Genomic DNA, 21,690 nt, shown 5'->3' with positions numbered 1-21,690 from the left:
GCTGCAAAGTGGCAGTGAGGAATGTTTAACAGAACGCCCATAAACGAAAGATGTCGGCAGTCCCCTCCAGCCTTCACAGCAGTGTCTTCACGATACTCAGTGTGAGTGATGGGGGCATCTCCGTTGTCTGGCACGCCAGGGCCTGACGGCTTCCCGCAGCGGCCTAGCGCCTCGGCCTTGAACGTCCCGCAGGGACTGCGCACGCGCGGGGAGGCGGCGGCCGGGCGGTGGGCTCCCTCCCAGCGCCACGCTCCGCGGGCCTCCCAGCGTCCGACCGGCCTCCGGGCTCTGCGGGCCTCCGGGCTCTGCGGGCCTCCCGGCGTCCGACCGGCCTTGGCAGAGGCCGCGGGGCCCACGAGAACATCGATTTCTCGCCCCCAGCCAGCCGCGCTGCCCGGCGCCGGGCCATCCTGCGGTTGTTGTGACAGCAGAACCCAGTGCCATGGAAACGATTGTGCAAGGCCCGAGCAGGCTGCCTGGAGAGAGCGTGTGCGCAGTAGCCTCGGCGCGGCCCTCCCGCGCCCCGTGATTCTGTTGTGCTTGGCCGGGGCCGGCGCTGGGCTCCGCGGCGCTCCTTCTGCAGGGAGACCCGCGATCCCCTTCCCTGTCCGCGCCAAGAGGCTGGCCCAGCTGGCACGCACGCTCCTCTTCTCTCCGCCGGGGCCTGCTCGCCAGCTCCCGGCTCCTCCCGCAGATAGCGGGTCCCCGGGGCCCGGCTGGCCGAGAGCGAGGTGGCGGGGGACGCCCGGAGTGGGCATCCGAGCTGGCCTGGGCTTCCCTCTGTAAACAGCACGGTGTTTGCATCCCGGGGCTGGCCAGGGCTCTCCTCCCGCTGCGGTTCCAGGCGTTTCTGGGGCGGGTGGGGGGCGGAAAGCAGAAACCAGCCCTGTGTTCTCCAGGCTGCCAAGCTTCTGAGAAGTTCATGCCTCAGCCCAGGAACTGGAACCCCCTTCTCCTGCCGACCCCCGGGGGCCCCTTTCAGAGGCAGGTACCAGCTCCCCCACCCTGGCTAGCTTCCTGTTTCACTGTGATCGGAGAGAAGGTTCTAGGGATGGTCTCCTGCCCCATCTGCAATTGCCATCCCTTTACTCAGCGGCCCATCCCCTAACCCAACTCCACCTGTTGGGTGCGCAAGGCCTGGGCCTCACCCCAGGATGGTCTCTTGGCACTTGACTGTGGCCAGAACCACCCTGGAAAGAGCTTCCTAAATTCACACTCTAGCTTACAGCCCTGGAGCCCTTGCTGCTCTAAGGGGGTTGTTGGCTTTTCAGGGGCCCCTCTGTGTGGCCGGTGTTGGCAGAGGGACAGACGTAAAGCACTCTGTTTAAAGTCATTCTTGCTGAGGTGGGAATGCCTGATATGATCCGGGCCCCCTCCTGGGCGAGCTTCACATTTCCAGGAGGGGCTCATTCACGCCAGCAGGTCTCTTAAGGAGAAATGGGACGGGGTGTTTTCATGTGGAGGTTGGCACCTCCAGTTTCTATTTTGGAATGTTTGGCGTCCTGGCCCAAACTGCTTGCCCTTGAGTCTGTTCCAGTCAACACTTCTGCTGAGTGCCTACTGTGTACCAAGCAGAAAACAAGTCCGAGGGTATCGGCTTAGTAACTTGTACTGTGGTTTGTAGTAAGGCGAGTGTAGGGGTGTGTGTGTGTGTGCACATGGGTGTGCATGGGCTCACAACTGCGCATGCCAAGGAACAGCCCAGGAGCCTGTATGGGCAAGAGAAAGCGGTTGGCCCAGTCCGGTTCTCCTTGGACTTTGGGGTTAACTCTGATCATTTTAGGCCCAAACAGAAAGCTCTGTCTTTACCATTAAACTGAGGTTTGTGGGCGAGGCAAGAGTGCAGGGTAGGGCGGCGTCCAGTTTGCGCCCTGGCGTCACCGCCCACATTGAAATCCTGGCTCGGCCACCTGCTGGCTCTGTAACTCTGAGCGAGTCCCTTCAGCTCTCTGAGCCTGGGTTTACTGACCTACACAGTGGGAATGTAATAACATCTACTCGTGGGGCCTTGTGAACGCTGACTGGTCAGCGCATGTAGATGTCGTAGGACAGGACCTGGCAGCCACCAGTCACCAGTGACTGACACCCGTGACCAGCCAGGTCAACTGACAGGTGCTGGACGAATGAGGGGAGGTCCCCGGGCTGTGGATCTTGCAGCCTAAGGGAGAGTAGGGATAATACGTACGACAGAAGCATGCTTCAGGTGGTGAGACAGGCCATGAAGGAACAGGGGCTTCGAGACACAATAGGAAGGCTTCTCGGAGGAGGCGGCATTCTCCTGCCCCAGGTGTGCTCGTGGCCCTTCCCCATACCCTGAAGGGGCGCTGCTTCCTGCTGCTCTCTGAGCACGAGGTCATGTGGGAGGCAGCAGGGAACGGGGCTCATCTGTCTTCCTTGTTCTTTGGCTCTATTCTCTACCCCCTTGCCCTTCGTCCCTTGCCCCCTTCCCTCCCCCACCTCTTTCCTTCTCTGCCTCTCCCCCTTTCCTTCCTTCCCTCCTTCCTTTAAGTACCAAATTGCTTTTATTACCTATATGTAAGATCTAAACACAACAATACAAATATTGTGTCCCTGCCCTGAGTTTAAAGAAAAAGAACATAACCACTGCCTCGTAGCTCTTTTGTCTTCAAAAATTTTGTAATTTGCACACCTTTCATTTAGGTTTCTCAACAAGATGGCTCTTTAAGAAACTTTTCTCTGATTTTCACTGTCACAGTGAAAAACGAGTAATTCTTTGATATCCAACCCAATGCTCAGATTCTCACTTGTCTCCTAAGTGCCCTATTTTCTCTCTCTTTTTTTTTTTTACGGCTTGCTTGACTCTGGATCCAAGGCAGGGCCCACACGTTGTGGTTGTTTGACGTGTGTCTTTGCCTCTTTCCTCTGCTCATGTCGCTGTGCCCTTTCCCCACTTTGCTGTCATCAAGTTCGTTCGAGAAGCCAGGTGGTTCGCACATTGGCTGCTTCCGCAGATCGAAGCCCCACGTGCCTCTGACGTGTTGTTCCGTCCCCAGTATTTCCTGCAAGTCAGTAGCGAGACCAGGGGCAGGATCAGATTCAGCTTGCTGTTTCGGGGGAGACCACCTCACGAGATGCGGTGTGTTCCTCCCTGTGTCTTACCTGCAGGGCTCACAGCCAGGGGTGTATCCTCTTCACCCCCCCGCCCCCGCCTTCGAGTCATCGCTGTCCTCAGTTCTGTGTCTGGCACTTCCTTTTCTTTCTAATGTTTCCACCTGTTTGATTCTCCACACAGTACATTTAGTTTTGCCTGCTTGTGAAGGTTATGTCAGTGGAATCATTCTGTAAGAAGTTCTCCGCAACTTGCTTCTCCCCTCAACCCTGAGATTCGGATGTTGTCATTTCGGGAGCCGGCATGCTTTCCTTTTCTCTGCCGTGTAGTATTCCATCGCAGAGCTCCTGCATCCACCCCCCCGGGAGACCTTTGGCCGTTTCCAGATATCTCCCCTTTGCTTGCTATAGACAGTGACTTCTGGAATACTCTTTCTCTGTCTCCTGGCACACACATAGGAGTTTCTGTCGGGCTGTGCCACCAGCTGGAAGTGCCAGGTCACTGGGCATTCACAGGCGCCATGTTAGTAGACAATACCAAATTGTCTTCCCAAGTGGTTGTACCAGTTTGTACTCCCACCAGTAGGACAGAAGTGATGGCCCGGCTCCACATCCTGCCAACATTTGGTATGGGAAGATTTGTAAGTGGTTTTGTATAGCCGGTATGTGTGGGGAAATGATACCTTTTGATGAACAGAAATGTCTAATGTAAATTTATTTTCCGAAAGGTGTGAACTTTTTTGAGCATGGTTTGAGGTGGCGCTACCCCAAATGTGTCATTGGACCGGGAACTTACTAGAAATGCAAATTCCAGACCTGATAAATCAGAAACACCAGCGTGGGGCCCAGCACTTTGCTCTTTACAGGCCCTCCAGGTGATTCTGATGCTCCTCGAGTCCGAAGGACGGGTTTAAGAAACATTTTCCCACCCGATGACTTAACCTCTCCTATATTGCGTTCCAATATGTCGTAGTCTTTCCACCCTGAAATTTGTAATGATTTTGTGTCCAGTGTAAGGTAAGGTTCTCGTTTCATTGTTTTCCGTATGGATAACTAGTGGGCCCAGACCATCTGTTGAGAAGTCCATGCTATCCCCACGGGCCCGTGATCCAGCGGTGGTGTGAATATCATTTCCATGTAAGCCTGGGCTTCCTCCTGGTCTCTCGGCTTCGTTCCATAGATGAGTTTGTCTGTCCCCGGCGATGGTTCTTCACTATAGCTGCTTTGGAGATGGTCTTGGTTTCTGGGAGGGTCAGTCACCAGCTCATTGTTCTCCAGAAGTGTCTCTGCTATTTGGGGACCTTTGCTTGTCCGTGGACATGGTAGAGTCAGCTCGTCAGGCGCCACAGAATGGCACTGAATCTTTACATTGACTTCAGATCACTGAATCTCTAGCTCAAACAGGAAAAAACAGACATTGTACAGTATTGTATTTTTTTTTTTTTTAAGTTTTTTTTTTTTATTTGCGAGAGAGAGAAAGAGAGACAGAGAGCATGAGAAGGAGGAAGGTCAGAGGGAGAAGCAGACTCCCTGCTGAGCAGGGAGCCCGATGCGGGACTCTATCCCGGGACTCCAGGATCATGACCTGAGCCGAAGGCAGTCGCTTAACCAACTGAGCCACTCAGGCGCCCTACAGTATTGTATTTTTGTGGAGTTTTTCTAGAACCTGCTCAAGGTCATCCTTCAGAACAGGAGGAAAGAGAGAGCCACCTCACACAAGGGTTTGCGGTCATTCCTAGCCACTGACCCTGCCCCGTGGGCTGGGATGAGCCTCATGAGCTCACGATGGCCGGGCCACCTGCCTCCCCCCGCAGAGTTTGGCAGCTTCAGTGGATGCGTGCTGAGGGTCAGGAAGATGGAGGGCTTCAGTTGGAAAGGCTGTCTGTCTCATACCTAAGAGTCTCTGGTTTCCTGTGGATCTGCGACTCTTAAAACCTGCCTCCTGCAAAGGTCTTTTCATGGGCACTTTCTAGCCACATCCCAGTTGGTCCTTGGAGAGGGAAGTGGGCCCCGTGAAACTTTGGAGCCAGGATTTCACTAGCTAGAGGGAGCAGGTGGGTGACCGCACAACCAAAGCTCAGAGGCCTTGGCTTCTCCCTACGACAGCAACCCGTGATGTGTCACTACCTCTCTTGGGATCTGCTCTAAGGGACAAGCATTATAGCACTCCGTGTTTGGCCATGGTGAAGTCAGCACTGGGTTTGCCAGTACTCAGAGCCAGAGTTTATTCATCCATTTTTTTCCTTCTTTCATTTAATCATTCCTCCAACAGCTATTTATTGTCACTACTGGGAACACTGCATGAATGAAAAGCTCAAAGGCCCTGCCCTCATTGAGCTCACAGTCTGAATGATAGAACCAAGTAGAGCTAAATGCTGTAAAAAAAAAAAAGGCAAAGCAAGGGGAGCAGGAATAGAGAGTGGTGGGAACAGAGGCCTGCTGTTCTAGTAACAGGAAGTATCCTAGAAGAGGAGACGTTTGGCAGAGAGCTCAATGAGACAGCCTTATAAATATCTAGGGAAAGAGCATCCTAGGTAGAGAGAACAGCAAGTGCAAAGGCCCTGGGGTGTAAGTATGCTTGCTGTGTTAAAGTGTGGGAAGGTGGGCTGGGGGGATCAGAAGAGGATCAGAGGAATGTGAGGAAGAGAAGTGTATTCTCTTTGATCTTAAAGGTGTGGACTTTCCCGGGCCAAGGAGGATCCCTAGGTCCCGGAAGTGGGTTAGTGCTAGCTGGAGAAAGTCCATCAAAGTGGAACCCAGTGGGTGTCCACAGTACCCCGGCTCCTGCTGTGGATAGCTGCTGTCTGGCAGCCACTCACCTATCACCCTCTAGGATCACCTGGATGTCCCCATCAAGCCCCTGACCAGGGAGGCTAAGATGGTTAAACTTTCTCTGGAGAAGGGGTGCCTTCTGTGCTCTGCAGATGGCCAGAACCCAAAGCCAGAATCAGATCGACGGCATGGGAAGGTGTGAGTTCCATGAGGTCCAGAAACACAGGTTGCTGGTGGTTTTGTGGGATGTGAGCTTAAACTTTCCTCTTTTGCTGGAGAATGTCATCAACAAGAGCCAGCCGGGATGCCTTCCGTCGTTGCTGGGGAAGCTACCATCTCTCTCTGAGCCCCGGGCCTCAGCTCTGGTTTCAGTCTTGTGATGTCCTCGTATCCTGTCACTTTTTAGACATGCGCCCTACACTTGGCATTGCAGTCCCCAGGTCCCTCTTTGCTTCTTAAATCTCATCCCCCCACCCCCAGCTTGACTAGAGTGAATGACATGGTTAGCTCATGCCATTTTCCCTCGAATACTACCCGAGTGATTTTTACCGTGTAACCCTGTTAAAAGTTAGGGGATCCCAGGGACCAGTCTTTGCTCAGCATTGCCTTTGAAGAAGCAGGTTCTGGCTGCCGGATGATAACTGCAGAAGAATTCCCAACTTGGCTGCGAGCAGAGCCATCCTCCCCATCTGCTGGTGACATGCCCTCCTCCCACTTAGCACCTTGGCTTCCGACTCAGAACCCGAGCCTCAGAAGTGCCATGTTTACTCATCCCGAGAGCTGGGGACAGTTTGGTGCCGCGTGCCGTTTTTCTCGTAAGCTCCGAGGTATTGCTGGTAAGCTGTCTGGGCGGCCGGGTGCTGTGCGGGCCCGATGCCTGGGCCGGCTTCCGGAGGCCTCTGGTTTGCAGCGCGTGGGTGACTCACAGGGCTGCTCTGCATGTCGCCAGCCCGGTGCAGCCAGCGCGTGGTGCAGGGTGGCCCTGGAGGGGCCCCTCTCGGCAGGATGTGAAAGCGCATTTCTGAGAGCACGGCCGACCTCAGACCCACCCACTCTGAAAATGCAGAAATAGCTGCCAGGGTGAAAGTGCTTTGGTGTAAGAGGGTGGCTGTCCAATCGGCTCAGTCTGTTAACCAGATGCTCTCTGCGCGGTGGGTGAATACGTACCAACACCTGGAGTTAGACGCTTTCAGTGAGCGCGGCATTGTGGCCACTGGCTGCAGAACACAGCGTCCTTCTGGGTGACATGTTCTTATGCCCATTCTCTGGATGAGGAAGCGGAGCCTCGGGGAGTGACCCTCAGTGCCTGCAGAGTGCCCGTCATGTGCCACCCAGGCCGTTGGAAGCACCTGTCATATGCCGACTCCTTGAGTCCCTCCGCCATTGTCAGGAATGGTCTCTGTCCACCTTTTACAGGGGAGGTGCGGAGAGTGCCGGGGCCTGCCTTCGGGCCGTGGCAGGATGTGGCAGGCTGGGATCTGGACCCACGATTTGGGCCCCCAGCAGTGTGTCTCCCTGCGAGTCTGCCCTGGGGTGTGAGCCCCCGTCCACGGCGCTCAGCCCCTGCACTGAGAGGTCTGTGGCCCCCGCCCTCAGAGGCTTCTCCGAGGCTGCATGTGTGCCGTCCCTGGAGGGCGGAGCAGGGAAAAGGGGCTCTGGGCTGGGGGACCCAGGCAGCAGTTGAGGCTGGGTGTAGACAGAGAAGTAGCATCCTGCTGCATAGAGCGAGGAGAGGGGGCCTTCCAGGCCCGGAGCCAGACTGCATGAGGTGTGGTGGTAGTGGGAACGCTGGGGCCATGACAGCAGCATCTGCCCCTCATTCACATCCTGCCACGGACCACCCTGTGACCTTGGACAGCCCTTTAACCTTGGCTGCTTTGCTGCGGATGCCTGCCATGTGAGCATAAGTGGAGATAGAGAGAGGAAGGTGCTCTGGCAGAACAGTGTTTGTGGGCTTATCTTAGCTCAGGCTGCCATGAATTTTCCTCCCCGTTTGAGGCTGCAAGTCCGAGAGCAGGGTGCCAGGGCCGTTGGGTTCTGGCGAGCGCCCTCTTGAGATGGGCGCCTTCTTGCTGTGTTGGCCATGGCAGAGAGAACGAGTATACAAGCTCTCTGCTGTCTCTTCAGATGAGGACACTAATCTCATCGTGCGGGTCCCACCCTGACGACCTCATCAACTCTGATCACCCCCCAAAGGCCCCATCTCCAGACACCATCACACTGGAGTGTAGGGCTTCAACATAGCCATTTTGGGGGGCACAATTTAGTTCATGGCTGGGCCTGGAGGTGAAATGTTTGATCGAGGGGATGAGTCAGGCATTGGGACTCTGTCTGCATGTATCTTAGGGACACCTGGTGTAAAGTCACACATGCAGTCCTTGCCGGTCCCTTGGACAGCCTTTGAGTTGAGAGACCTTTAGGACTGGGTTTGGTCCCTGCTCAGACCTGGTAAAAATTTCTTTGCAAGAAGCTAGTAGCTTTTTTGAGCCTGGAAGGAGTGGGCTGGGTGGCCCAGGGGCCCTGATTTATCTTGTTCTCAGCCACCACACAGGCCGTTGGCTGAACCAGGAAGGTGGAAGGTTCTTGGCCCTGCACTTGCCCTCTCCCTCCCCGAGGCAGGTGGGCTGCCAGGGCTTGCCGAGTGAACCGGGGGCCAGGCCTACACCCTTAGGAGGCAAGTCTTACGCCAACCCAAGGAGAGGGAGGTGGACATGGTTGAAATCTTTTGGGGGGATTTCAAGACAAAATGCGCAAGACAGGGGGACGGTATCATGGAAGGGAGTGTGAAGTGGTAGGAGGCCTCCTTACAGGACCATGGGCTTGTGTTGGGCTTTGGAAATGTGTGGATGCGTTGGGAAGGTGTTCTGGGGGATGGATTGTGCTCTGAGCTGGTCAGGGTAGACGTGGGAGGATACAGAATGATCTGGAAGGTGGGGTGGAGACTGAGCTGGAAGAGTCAACTAAATACCCAGTGAGTCCTTTCCAAGTGGCAAGGACCATGCTGGTTTTTGAAGGCAGGGTCTCATGAACCAGGCCGGGGGTTTCAGGCCAGCTCCCGAGAGGCCACGAGGAAGTTTGGTGCTATTCTGTGACATGAGGAAAGTGGCCCGGGAGGGAGGTGCTTCCTACTGCCCCAGGCTTCCCTCTGTTAGCCCCCCTCCCCAGCCTCCATCCCATCTCTCACCTGTAAGCAAGGAGAAATACACTCCAGTGTCTTTGCATAAGCCTTTGGTTAGTTCCTTCCACCCCCAAAGAGAAAAATGGCTTCCCAAACAATGAGGTATTTATTTTATCATCTCATTTGCGGTCCCAGGCTGATTTGTGGGTTTGGATTGCTGTTTCTTTCCTGAATCTCAACTGGATGGAGTAACAAGTGCTTTTCTTTAGCTTCTGTTTTGGCCAACAACTCATTTTGCAGTGCTTGCTTTGTGGCTGATGCCTCTCAGCAGAGGTTTGGGGTCAAGGCCATGATGAAATGGCAGAAGGACAAGGAAGCAAGCCGTGGTTTGTTTAGAAGGCTTTCCTGCCTGTGGTTGCTACCTTAGAAGCCGTGTGGTTGCTCGCAAGGAGAGGTGCAATGTAGCTGCTTGAAATCAGAAGTAATTCTGCTGAATTGGAGAAAAGGACTGGGCCAAAGGGGCAAACCCAGCTCAGGTCTGAGTTTCTACAGTCAGTTTGTCCTTCCTCGTAGGGCAGCTTAGCCGAGAGAAAGTCCAAGTTGTTTTTCTCTAGACTGTAAGCTGATGTGGAACCCTGGAAAAAGTAGAAAATGGGTAGGATGATAGTCATTTCTACTGTGTTGAGAGGGACATCGGTGTTTTCATCGTAGGACCATCAAACTGAATGCCCCTTGGACCAGTCTCTAATTCCTGTTGGCTCCCCTGACAACAGATGCCATCTGATTCCACCCCACTTAGGGATGCATACCTGTGCTTTCAGGAGACTGGGTGCTAGTTGTAGGATTTGTCAAGGTGACAGATTCTTGGGTCTGTGTTTTTGTACTTTATCTGTTGATACCATGTGCTTGCATGTTAATTATTAGTGTTGATTAATCAGTGAAGCACTTCCAACCCCTAGCCTCAATGATCATCTAACCCACAGCACCAGTGGAATGATTCGATTTGTGCCTAGTGTTGTAAAAATGCAACATCATTGTGTTGGTCTTTATCCGTAGCTTCATGAAAGACCACAAAATGGGGCAATGATTCTAGGACCAGAGGCCCCTCTCCTTGGCTTTGGGAGGGTTTGTGGATATTACCCAGGTAACTCTAAGCATGGCCTTCTCTCTTGCTGTCCCCTCCATATTACTAACAACTGGCCAGAACAGTCATACTGATCAAAGGAACCGACTTCCTTTTGAGCCATGTAGGGAAATAGAGTCCTATTCTTGGGTTTTGGAGAGCATGATTAGGCCAGGTCTCCATCTCCTTTCACATCCTCACCTCTCACTCTCCCGTCTTTCTTTTTTAGGGGACCCTATTATAGAGTTTACAAATACCTATGAATAAGTCAGACAGAACATCTTATTTAATCCACACAGCAGCCTTGCCAGGGAGGCATTCTTATCCCCATTCTGTGGCTCCACGAGAGGCCCTGAGAATGACACAGATGTCCCTACCCGATTGCTTTTGTTCCGGAGGCTCCTGCATTTTAACTCAGCTCCCAGGGCAGCCTGACCATCTTCCAAATGTAGGGAGCCTGGAGCTGGGGCCTTATCAAGCTCCGCCCAGTGCAGGGGGCTGGTCCTGGCTAAGTTGCTTCATCTTTCTGTGCCTCAGTAACCTGACCTAAGCAATGGGCATCCCACCACCAATCCCCAGAGATGGCGTGGGAGTTAAAGCACCTGGATAGCTGTCTTCAGGAGAGAACAGCTGACCGGGGCAGCTGCGGGGGCGGGGGTGTGTGGCTGGGTCTTGAGCGGAGTTCGGGGTCTTAGTTGAACGGAAACAGGCCCTTCCTCTCCTCTTGGCACCTCCGTCTTCCCACCAAGAAACAGACAATTAAAGAGTGAAACTTCATGACTAAACAGGAAGTTGCACCTCAGAAGGCCACAGACAAACCAGTTAGTCTGATGCTTTATAAATTCTCTGAACACTCTTGACGAAGAGCACAGAATGGAGACAGAACCGGGCTGGCTTTCTGGGCACTGGCTGGCTGGTCTTAAGGGCATGGTCCCTGGGGTTCCCCCTAGATTTGGCTCACTGCTCCAAGCATGTGACCTTGGACCTGTACATGACCCCCGAAGCCTCCTCAGGGCGATTTGAATGGGTGTAGATGGACAGAGGGAACACATCCTGGCCCTGAGAGCACCTTGGACCTGGTTTTTCCGGGAGTAACAACTGAGCCAATTGCTGGCCCTTGGAGGCCAACAGGCCCACCTGCTGTTGGGCAGAGACCAGGGGTCCCAGCACAGGGCCAGGGAGACAGGGGAGGGGCCAATGCAGTGATCGAGACAGGAGGCAGTAGAGGCTGCTGGTTTCCGGATATATTTTAAGGGTAAATCCAGAAGCATTTGCATATGGAGGGAAGTGGGCTGTGACCAAGATTGGCCTGAACAACCGGAAGAAGGGAGCCGGTTTCCTATGGTGGGAGCAGGTGGTACAGGGCTACTGTTTAGGGGGGCCGTGGCGGGGGGAGCAAGGACTTCGGCCGTGTTCAGTTTGAGATGCCCAGTGGGCAGTTAGATGTCTGAGTCTGAAGTTCAAGGGTGAGGTCTGGGGCTGAAAACATTAGTTTGTCAGGATACAGGTGGTACTTTTAAGGCCCCGAGGGAATGGTCTGATAGTGCCTTGTGCTCTTGGGTTTAGAATAAGCCAGTGTGGAGTAGAGAGAGGGAAGTAGAGCGAGGAAGCTGCTATAGGGCAACAGGCATCCGGAATTTGGGGGAGTGGGCCTTTTTGCTTCAGGAGATGGCCTGAAATGCATGGTCCAAGCTGTGTTTGCAAAGGAGGAGAGGTGAGCTGATTGTTTTGTCCTGAGCCTAACCCCAGCCAAACCACGCTTGTTGGAGCCCAGCGCTGGGGAGTTCAGGCCTGTAATTGCACAGCCTGGAAAGCTGGAAAGCTCTCATGCTTCAGTGTTCTCCGCCTTGAAGGGGACATTTCAGGGAGTCCGTGCTTTCCTTCAAGAGCATCCTGGTTTACCTACCGATGCTGATAAAGCTGCATCTAGTAAAAGTTGGATCACTCCCTGTAAGAAATGAATCCCAGGAATGGTTTCTAATTTCAGGCCCTCAAAATGGACCCTGGCCTTTGACTTTGGCCATTTAAAGGGGATCGTGAGAACAAGTGGTTTGAAAACTTTGACATGATATGGCTGTAGAGGGGAGCGTGTGGCTATTGAACTTGAAGAGAAAACTTGACCTAAGACAATGGCTTGTAATGTAGACTGCTCACGAGTCCTTTTTAAGGGCCTTCAGTGCTCGGACTGGGTAGGAGCTATAAAAACAGTAACTTTCTCTCTTCGTCAGTCTCATGAATTTGCATGCGCACTGAGGTTATAGCACATGTAAGAAGGTAACAGGGTTCAAATTTAGCGTATATAAAAGCCTGAAGCAGGATGACTTTTGGGTAGATTTTTCATGAAATTCTGATTTTTCTCTGACTGCAGAAGCTAGCATTTTAAAATGTTATCTCTTTGGTTGGCCCTGATTTGCAGCTCCAGGACATATAGGCAGCAGGGCTGTTTCACGTAGCTTAGAAAAAAAGAAAACCCACCAAAACCTTGCTGATGCACTTTGAGCTCAGAGACCCTCATTTCTTTGCACCAAGTCCCTCCTCTCAGGGACTGTTAACACTGGTTTGGGGTTAATTCTGGCACAGTTGTTAAGGTGATACAGAATGTGGGCTTAAACTACAGCCAGAGGGTTCAGTTCTGTCCTGGGTTCTGAGTGGCCCTCGGCTAAGGGATGATACTCATTAAATGGATGATATTAACATGAATTGGAAGCATAATAGAGGTCAAAGGTGATTTTTTTTTTTCTTCTCAAAAATGGTTTTGCAAATCTTTTTCAGAGCTGATAGACACACACCTTAGCTGGATACAAAACATATTATGAAACAGAATGACTGTGATCTTTGATCCGAGAAATCAAAGTTAAAGGTAATTGACATCTTCTGCTTCTCCTTTTGTTTTCCAGCTGTGTGTTTCCTTAACTTGAATTACTTGTAGTAGAAGAAAACTTTTCCAACCGTCCTCACAGACACCACTTCCTGCTCTTAAGGGCTGGACCCCACCGCTCTGTAAGGGGACATCCCTGGGGGACATCCCTGAGACTGGGAGGTTGGAGCATCAAGGTTGGGGTGGGGAGGTGGGATGAGGCTCTGGAAATTTGCATGTTCTCCCAGAGGTACCCCTCCAAGGAAGAGCGCAGCCAGGTCACGTTCCTACATTTGAAAAGTCCTGCTCTGCAGTGGACCAGCTCCCTTTTGGTTTTGTGCAACTTTGCTCGGTGTATACGGTTAAGTAAGACTCTGTTGGAGGTGGGGCGCTCTGCACTGGGGAATGAGAGAAGGCAGGCAGAGCAGGAGAGCTGGGAAGCTACTCTTGAAGTCCGCTGTGCTTGGTTCAGGGTAGAGCTGGTTTTCCCATCGAGTTCAGCAGTGCCCCTGAGCTAGCCTCAAGCATTAGACCTCCCTCCATGGACTCTGGATTCTGGATTCTGGGCCTGCAGACAAGAGCCCGGGAGCTACGGCAGACTCCACAGCGCAGGGCTCAGGAGGCACCTGTGGGTCAGCGAGGCTTTGGCTCTTCTGCACCTCAATTCCCGGAGCCTCTGACGTTCTGCTTAGAATCCACACTCGCAGTGGCCCAAGTGTGGTGAGCCCTCCCCCGAAGTCAGCCAGTGGTCTGGGGTGGGGGTGGGGGGTGGTTAGAGGCCTCCTGACCTCTCCCCGGCTCCCTGGGCTATGGCTTTTAAATGGCCCCTTTGTCAGAGAAAGGGGGCTCATTCCATCAAGGCCAGGCCCAGTGTGTTCGCATCACACTGGTGAATTTTACGGCGTTTGCAGAGGCCCTGGGCGGGGAATCCCAGAATCACGTTGCCCAGAGGGTGGGCTCTGCAGAGATCCCAACCCTTCCTGGGAGCAGCACGGAAGGGGCCGTGGGGAAGGGGGTGCTGCTCTGGCACCTTCTCCAACAGGGACTATCAGACACTGTCCACAAAAGCAACGCTACCCTGAGCACATTTGCGGGACACCAGGTGCCAGACTCCCTCCCCACGAGTCAGGGTGACAAACAAGCAGCTGAGATGTCCCTGCGGAGACTATAAGCCACTTAACCAAAGTCCTTAAGGGCCTTTTGAATGTGCTTCTCCCCTCCCTGGTATTAGCACTTGGCTTACGGGGGGCCTGGGACCTTTGGCAAGCTGGCTCGGTGCCTTCAGGGCCCCAGGGGGATTTACCAACTTGTAACTCGCAGACCCCACCCACGCTTTGGGCTTCAGGCCTGGCAAGGTTGGTTTTTTTTGTCTTTTTCACTGAGCCTCTAACATCTGGCCTGGCCCCTGTAGAAAGTTCTTCACTGTTCCCAAGTGCCCCTAGAGCAGGCAGCAATGGCTGCAAAGTTGCTTAGCAAGCAAGAAGCAGAGCCCTGGGAGAGTTTTGTTCTCAGAGGACAGATCATTTCAGTTTTGATACTGAAGCCACAGGAGAAGGCCCAAGGCCACCAGGCACCTTTCCTTCTTAGCCCCTTTCCACATGCTAGTGAGGAAAACAGGCCTGGTGCTCACTCTTGGCGGTCCGAGCAGCTCTCCCCACAAGCAGTTGGGACAAGAGGCGGCAGTACCCAGGGCCCACTCCCGTGCTTTCTGGTCCAGCCTTCTCGCCCCAAGCATGTGGGATGGGATGGGATGGGCTGGAGGAGAAGGGCAGTGGGGACGGTGGGGGAGCTGCACCCCTCCTGGCTTTAGCCTCTTTGGCCTTAGAGGATGCAGGCTGCCCCGTTCCCATCCAAGCTTGAGGAGTGTCTTTCTGGCTGTGGCCTCTGTGGCTGGCCCCAGACTCTCATGGGCACTCACATGATCTAACCAGATTTTAGAAAACATGCTTGAGGTTTGGGAGAGAAGCAGGATGGGGTCTGTCCACTCCTTCCTGTTGTTGCTTTCTTGGGGGATGAAGTTCCAAAGTCAGCACTTAAGGGGGAAAGGCCTAGAGTGAAAATGACTCTTAACAGACTTTTAACTTGCACCTACCGTAGATCCGTGTGGTTTTCTCTATGCAACTCTGAGCAGCCATTCTTCCGCAAGGTGAAGCTTGAGAACCTCTGAGCTCAGCTGAAAGAAGGCAGTCAGCATGCAAGTGTCTGGCCCTTCAAGTGAATCAGAAAATTCCTAGGGCAGAGTGGGATGCTAACAGAAACCCAGGTTTCTAGAAATAAACACCTAGAATTGTTTGATGAACCCCACTCGTAGGAGGCATTGACCGCTGCAGCTGCCATGCCCCAAAAGTAGGTGAAGAAAAACACTGCTTTCCCGTTCATCTCTGCCCTTGGTATAGACTAGGGCTTGGTACACGAAGTCTCAGGCCATTTGGTAATTGGTCTGTTCACATCTGGCCCCCTGGCCTGATATGGTCAAATAAAGTTTTATTGGCACACGGCCATGCCCACTGGCTCCCATGCGGTCTGTGGTGGCTTTCACAACAGCAGAGCTGAGTAGTTGAGTGAGGGGCCATCTAGCCCATAGTGCTGGAAATATTTTTATCTGGCCCTTTGTAGAAAAAAACTTGGTGATCCCTCGTGTATTCTTTTTATGCCTACAGCCATGTATTAGCATAGTTATATTTTTGTTATGCTACCAGTTTGATTTTTTGGAGTTTTATTTATTTTTTTTATTTATTTTTTATTTTTTTTAAAGATTTTATTTATTTATTTGAGAGAGAGAGACAGCACATGAGAGGGGGGAGGGTCAGAGGGAGAAGCAGACTCCCCGCTGAGCAGGGAGCCCGATGCGGGACTCGATCCAGGGACTCCAGGATCATGACCTGAGCCGAAGGCAGTCGCTTAACCAACTGAGCCACCCAGGCGCCCTGATTTTTTGGAGTTTTAAAGAGAAAAATGTATAATTGTAATAATATTTATATCTGTCAATCTTTTCCTTTCTGGTTTTAGCCTCAGGTGTCAGGCTTAGAAATCACCCTGAGGTGGGACCCACATTCATCAGTGTTTTCAGCACAGTGCCTCGCTCTAAGGGTGATAAAAGGTCAGGGGTTCTTGTGGTAGAGTCAACACCATTGGCCTCAATTGTGTTCTGAGAAAGTGATACTTGGTGACCGCCTTAACCGCTCAGCACATGGCCTTCTCCACTGTTAACTTAGCAGAGGCTGTCCTTACCTTTTCTGGACACACACACAAGGCACTGAGGACCCCAGGGCCACGGAGGAAAGGTGATGACTACTGAACTTAATAGCACAGTCTCTTTATCAATTGTGTAGCCATATAGTGTTCAGGTTAATATATGGGCCCTGAGTTCAAATCCTGATCCCGTCACCTGGTATGGCTGGTGACTGCCTATCTCCATCTATAAAACAAGGATTGTATTACTAGGTTTGGTATAAGAAAAACTTAGCATTTATTACAGTGCTTGGAGCATGGTTAGCCTTCATTAAATATGAATGGCTTATATTCTTTTGTAGAGAAAAGGCTCCAGACAAGTAATAGACTGGCAACCCATTTGTCGATTGGGTGACAGAGGAAAATCCACTCCCCCAAACCAAGTGACGTAGGCTGATGGTGTGGGATCCCTGTGGGGGGCTGAGACGCATGCATTAGCCACCTGCTGTGTGCATGGTGCTATGCATAGCGCCACGGGGATACGGGTAACTCAAATAACCTGGTCCAGGAGTTTGCAAGCAAAGCATTTCGGGAATTCAATATTCGCTTTTGGAGGGAGTGAGGGCCCGAGGGTGAGAGTGGGAGATGGCTTCCAGGAAAAGGTGGCATTGGAACAGGGCAGGAGGGAAGTCAGGGTTGGGACAAGGAGAGGGGCTATTCGGAGAAATGCACATGGCCCAGTTTGAGAAGAGGTGGGAAGAAAGATATAGAGGTTGACATAGGATAGATGCTCCAAACGTTTACTGAATGAATGAAAGTCGAGGGCTGACCCACAACCAGGCACTCAGACCTCAATCAGAGCTAGGACCTGAGGCTACTTAACCCCTTGCTGAGCTTCCTTTTTCTCATTAAGTGTCAGCGAGCATGTCCTAGGTCCTGAGGCCCTATTTAAAAGCTGAGGATTCAGTGGGGAATAAGAACATAACCAAAGCACTAGCTGGTCAATTGCAGGAACCAGTGACTGGAGAAGACAGAGGGAGAGTGCGACTGGGTGGGGCTGGGGTTTGCACTGCAGAGCACCCAGGCAGCCTTCCTGGAGGAGGGGGAGCAGAGCCTTGAGTGAAGGAGTGAGGAGAAAGGCATTAGAGGTGGTGGGGGAGGCAGCCAGGGCAGAGGCCTAGTGGGGTGCAGGTGAAAGCCCACGTGGCCAGCCAGCGGTGGGAGATGAGGGTGCAGGGAGCTCAGACCAGCTTGCAGGGCCTCAAAGAGAGCAGGCGGGGCCCAGAGCAGAGTTTTTGCATCAGGGACACCTTAAGAGGGGCAGAGCGAGAGAGGGAGACCAAAGCCCGAGAATGAGGTGCTACAGGGCTGAGTCTGGAGTCCCTCTTCCCCCTAAAGGACAGAAGCTGGGGCAAGGCCAAGGGTGGGGTTTCCATGGTGGGCCCCAGGGAATTGACTCAGAAGGCAGGGTGGCCTCGCTTACTCTTCCAATAGCTTTGGCTGTGAAGGGGAGACCTCCTACAGGCAGGACCCCGAGCTCTGGAGGAAGCGCTGGAGCAGAGACCCTCCAAGCTCCCAGACCCGTGGGGCTGCACTGCCCTGGCAGCTGCCCAGCCGGCTCTTCTGCTGTCGAACTCTCTCTCCTTGGTCACAGCCAAGGGAGCATGCTCTGAGGTTTCAGCAAGCGAAGGTTCCTCTACCCAGAGAGGTTTCTGTGGGGTTCGAGGCCTCCCTTGGGGGCCTGAGTGCGCAGCCGCCTCCCCCCCTCCACCCCCACCACATGAAGGGCTGAGTACAGTGTCCAGAGCTTTTCCAGATGCCACTATTAGCTTCGACCCAGAGGTCGCTTTCAGAGAGCAGGAGGGGAAGGCCGTGTGGGCTTGCTGGCCACGGCTCCTACCTTCCGTCCCCTCCCCGCCCCGGCCTCTGCCTTCTGAGAAGGGAAACAAGCCTTCAGTGAGGTCTGGGGTGTCCACATGGCTGCCTCCCAGGTAGCTGTAGAAAGCCGGGGCAATGGAAAGTTTCCCGTTAGGATCGACTCCTCTGGTTTCCTAGATTGAGAAAACAGGAAGCCCTTCAGAATCCGGGCTTTGAAAAGCTCCATGTGAAGCCACGCTGCCCCCCCCTCCCCCCGCAAACCCTGGCATTCGGCTTTCCCTGCTGCCTCCCTGCCCGCCGCACAAAGGCCTCGCGGTGGACCAGGCCCTGGGCGGGGGTGGGGGGGAGGGGGTGTGGGGGGTGGGGTGCCCCAGGGGGGGTCTTAGGGCGGCCGTTCTTCCTGGGGTTCCTGCCTGAGGGCCCCTTGGAGTCAGCTAGGCTGGTGCCCGGTATACAGTAAGTGCCCAATGGATGTCGGTCCGCTGACTATGACTTCATCCTGGGAGTTGCTCCTGATGGACGCCCTCGCACAGGCTGCCGTGCTCCTAGACGCACCCACCCCTCGGCACGTCGAAGGCGAGTATGGAAGGTGCCCCATGCTGCGAACGGCTGCCCTACGCCAGCCTTGTCTTCTCCGGGCTCCTCCGCACCCCTGGAAGCACGGGGACCGTTGTATGCACGGTTTACAGATGGGGAGGCTGAGGCAAGGGCCAGCAAGCGAGGAGGCGGTAGAGGGGGGACTCGAACCCTGGCCAGCGGGCTCCGGCGCCCGAACTGCCCCTCGTATCGGAACCGCCCAGAGCGGTGCTTGGCGGGTGTCCGGCGCGGAGCCCTCGGGCACAGTCGCACCAGAGCCTGGCGCTCGCGGCACCGTAGGCCACAGCCACTGAGCACCGTTTCCCGGCGGGCGCGAGGAGCTTGCACGGACCTCAGTGGCGCCCAGGGACCGAACGGGACACATGCTTGTTTGCTCCTCCGCGAGGTGGAAGGCACGAGGCCCAGGGAGGTAAAGTCACGGCGCCCTTGGAGCGAGCGGGCCGAGGAGCAGACGCGCCGCCTGCTCTAAGGCCACTGGCGTTTGCGCTCCTCCTCCTCCTGGGGGGCTGGGGGGCTCCCTCCCGCGGGGGTTTCTGGGAAAAGCACACTGGACCTCGGAGGGCTCGGCTTGAACATGGGGAGAGTTTGAGATGAGCACATCTCAGTAGTTAGAGGTGGAAAGGCAAGGCAAAGATGAAACACCCAGTATGAGGAGGCTGGGGCAGGACAGTGGGAGAACTTGGGAGACCTTCCGTGGCACCCAGAAGGGGTCTCCCTCCTCTCCTCCTGCCCCTGGGACCAGTCAACCCATCCCATGCACAAACCGGGGTGGATACACACCTTAGGGCGGGTGTGCCCCTCTGCCGCGGGTCTGGGCTGCCACCGAGAGCAACTTCTACTAAGAAAGCCGAAGGAAATCCCCCCCCCCCCCCCCCCGCCAAAGACCTCACCGCCTTGCTTACAGGGACCACGGCCCTGGATAAGGGGCCAAGATGGGAGAAGACAGCCAGCTTCTTGATGCCAGGGGCTGGCATCCCATTCCTGGTTCCCTGCTAGGAATTACACGGTCCTTCTGGGGGAGGGGATGGCCGAATTTTCTAGACCCCCTCGGAGGACATTTTCCACTTCTGAAGTCTCACAGTGTGATCCTTCACTAGTGTGTGTGGGGAATTCCTGGTTGTGCTGAGAGACATTTTGTCTACACTGATGGCTAGTCTTTGAGGTATTCCCATGTATTCTTTTGAAAGGTCCCTCTTCTGAGAACTGTACGCTCTGTGGGTCAACTATGGTTGAGTCATGTAGTAGGTATTTTCTGGATGCTATAATAGTGGAAGGAGTTTGGTAGCAGAGAGAACATCCTTAGCACCTGCCCTCTGGCCCAGCGCTGTTTCTGCCACGATTTTTAAAGTTACCTTCACAAACACCTCTAGCACAAAATAGTCTCATCCAGAAAAGAGAGCAGAGGAAGACATTTCGTCAGAACAAGAGCGTGTTTTACAAGATAGTCCCATTGTTTAGGTTCTAGAAAGCTAAGCTGATCTGTGTTGTTGGTGCCCGCTCACTCGCCCCTTCTCTCTCTCTCTTTCTCTTTCTCTGTTCTTTTGTAGTTAATGAAATTATCAGGAAGGAGTTTTCAGGACCTCCCGCCAGAAATCAGACGTAGAAGATGCCATTAGCAAGACACCTTCCGTATCTGACCCCTTGGAGCCTTCCACTGCCCTCACCTTCTGTTTCCTTTACTGTACATCTCCTGGCCCGGAGGCCACGCGCGGGACAAGGTCCTGGCAGAAAGCTGACTCTCGATTAAGGAGCTCGCCACCTCTCTGTGTAAACACCAGAGAGAACACTCTGCCTTTTGATTTTTGTTTTAAATCCCAGAGAGCATCTCGGTTGACTTTCCTGGTGTCCCATCCAAAAACCTTAAGTGCCTGCTGACCAAACACACAAGACAGCACGCTGGATCGGCCCTGAGAATGGAGTGACCAGAGCTTGGGGCGTGGGCTGGGCTGGGGGATGGAAGATGTGGGCCCCTGTGATTAAACCCCAGCCCTGCGTTCATTTTTCCAGGTCACAGATACAGCTCCTGTACCTTTTGAAGGAAAGGAGTTTTCAAACAGAGCCACCCAAGGAACGTGACCCGAGCGAGCCTGGCTTCCAGGCTGAAGAAAAAAAACCCAGAAGCCGGACCGTCCTCCTTAGGGACCACCTAGTCCCGGCCATGGTCGGGCCACAGCTCCCACCTTATTGGTCAGTTTTCTCATTCTGAAGCAAGACTGTCTGGCCCACACAAGATGACCCGTTAAAACTCAGCGTTAAGTTATGACATGTGTCCACATTTGTTATTTTTGTCTCCGCTTCAAAAAGCTGGCCCAAGGCAGCTGGAGAGGGGGAAGCTCTCTGGGCCCGCTGCTCTTCACCCCTGCAGGGAGCGGCGGGACTGGGGCAGGGACCCCAGGCTGCAGCGTGAGCACCCGGCCGCTGCAGGCCTGCAACCCAATGGCTTTCGGCTAGTCTCGCCTGCTTGCTTCCTCGCGGCCGGCGCGCTTTCCCATAAACTGGTGAAGAAGAATCTTAAGCATGTGCATTGAATTTTGGGAAGGAATCCTGGAAGAGCTACAGCAACCAAAGGAAAAAAAGAAACCACGTAAACAGCGCAGGTGTTTTTGTGAAGTGGGAAATGAGGCAATCGATGGGCAGGCCTAAGTGTTTCTCTAAGTGGGTTCCCCCACGACAAGGGTTAAACTCCCTCTCTGGCCTAGACTCCGAGTGGGACAACAAGCTCAGGCTTTGGCCCTAAAGTTGATTTTTGTTTGTTTGTTTGTTTTTAACCTGAACCCATTTTAAGTGCCCCTCCGTCCCAAAAGACGCGTCTGCATTAGCTGCTTCATCCGCATCGAAGAGAATCTACCCACGCGCCTGCCTCAGTTGGAAGAAGCTCTGCCCAGACCGGTCGTATGGTGATTTTCTGCCCAGGTGTGTCTACTGTGCACACCGAGTCCTCAAGAGTCTTCCTCCTCTGGTGCAGTTTCTGCAAACACCTAAAACTCAAAGGTCTCGGCTGGGGAGTTTTTCATCACACAGATGTGTTCCTGTTGGCCTTTATTGTGGACACCCTGGGACAAGCCAGAGATTCATTTTCAGCCATTTAGTTTCTTCCCCCAGTAA

General features: G+C 53.7%; 1 protein-coding gene across 1 annotated transcript in view; it reads left to right on the top strand.

Annotated features, from left to right (window-relative positions):
• The window catches only part of NFATC2 (nuclear factor of activated T cells 2), a 137,152-nt gene extending 116,918 nt beyond the window's left edge, over positions 1-20,234 (top strand). The window contains exon 10 of the mRNA XM_021685886.1: positions 20,133-20,234. Coding sequence (XP_021541561.1) covers positions 20,133-20,188 — 56 coding nt within the window. The 3' untranslated portion in view covers positions 20,189-20,234. The remainder of the gene's footprint in view (positions 1-20,132) is intronic.
• The last annotated feature ends 1,456 nt before the right edge of the window (positions 20,235-21,690 follow it).

The sequence above is a fragment of the Neomonachus schauinslandi genome, chromosome 10, assembly GCF_002201575.2.
Source record: "Neomonachus schauinslandi chromosome 10, ASM220157v2, whole genome shotgun sequence".
In the NCBI taxonomy this organism is placed as follows: domain Eukaryota; kingdom Metazoa; phylum Chordata; class Mammalia; order Carnivora; family Phocidae; genus Neomonachus; species Neomonachus schauinslandi.
This window is presented reverse-complemented; position numbering and strand designations above follow the sequence as displayed.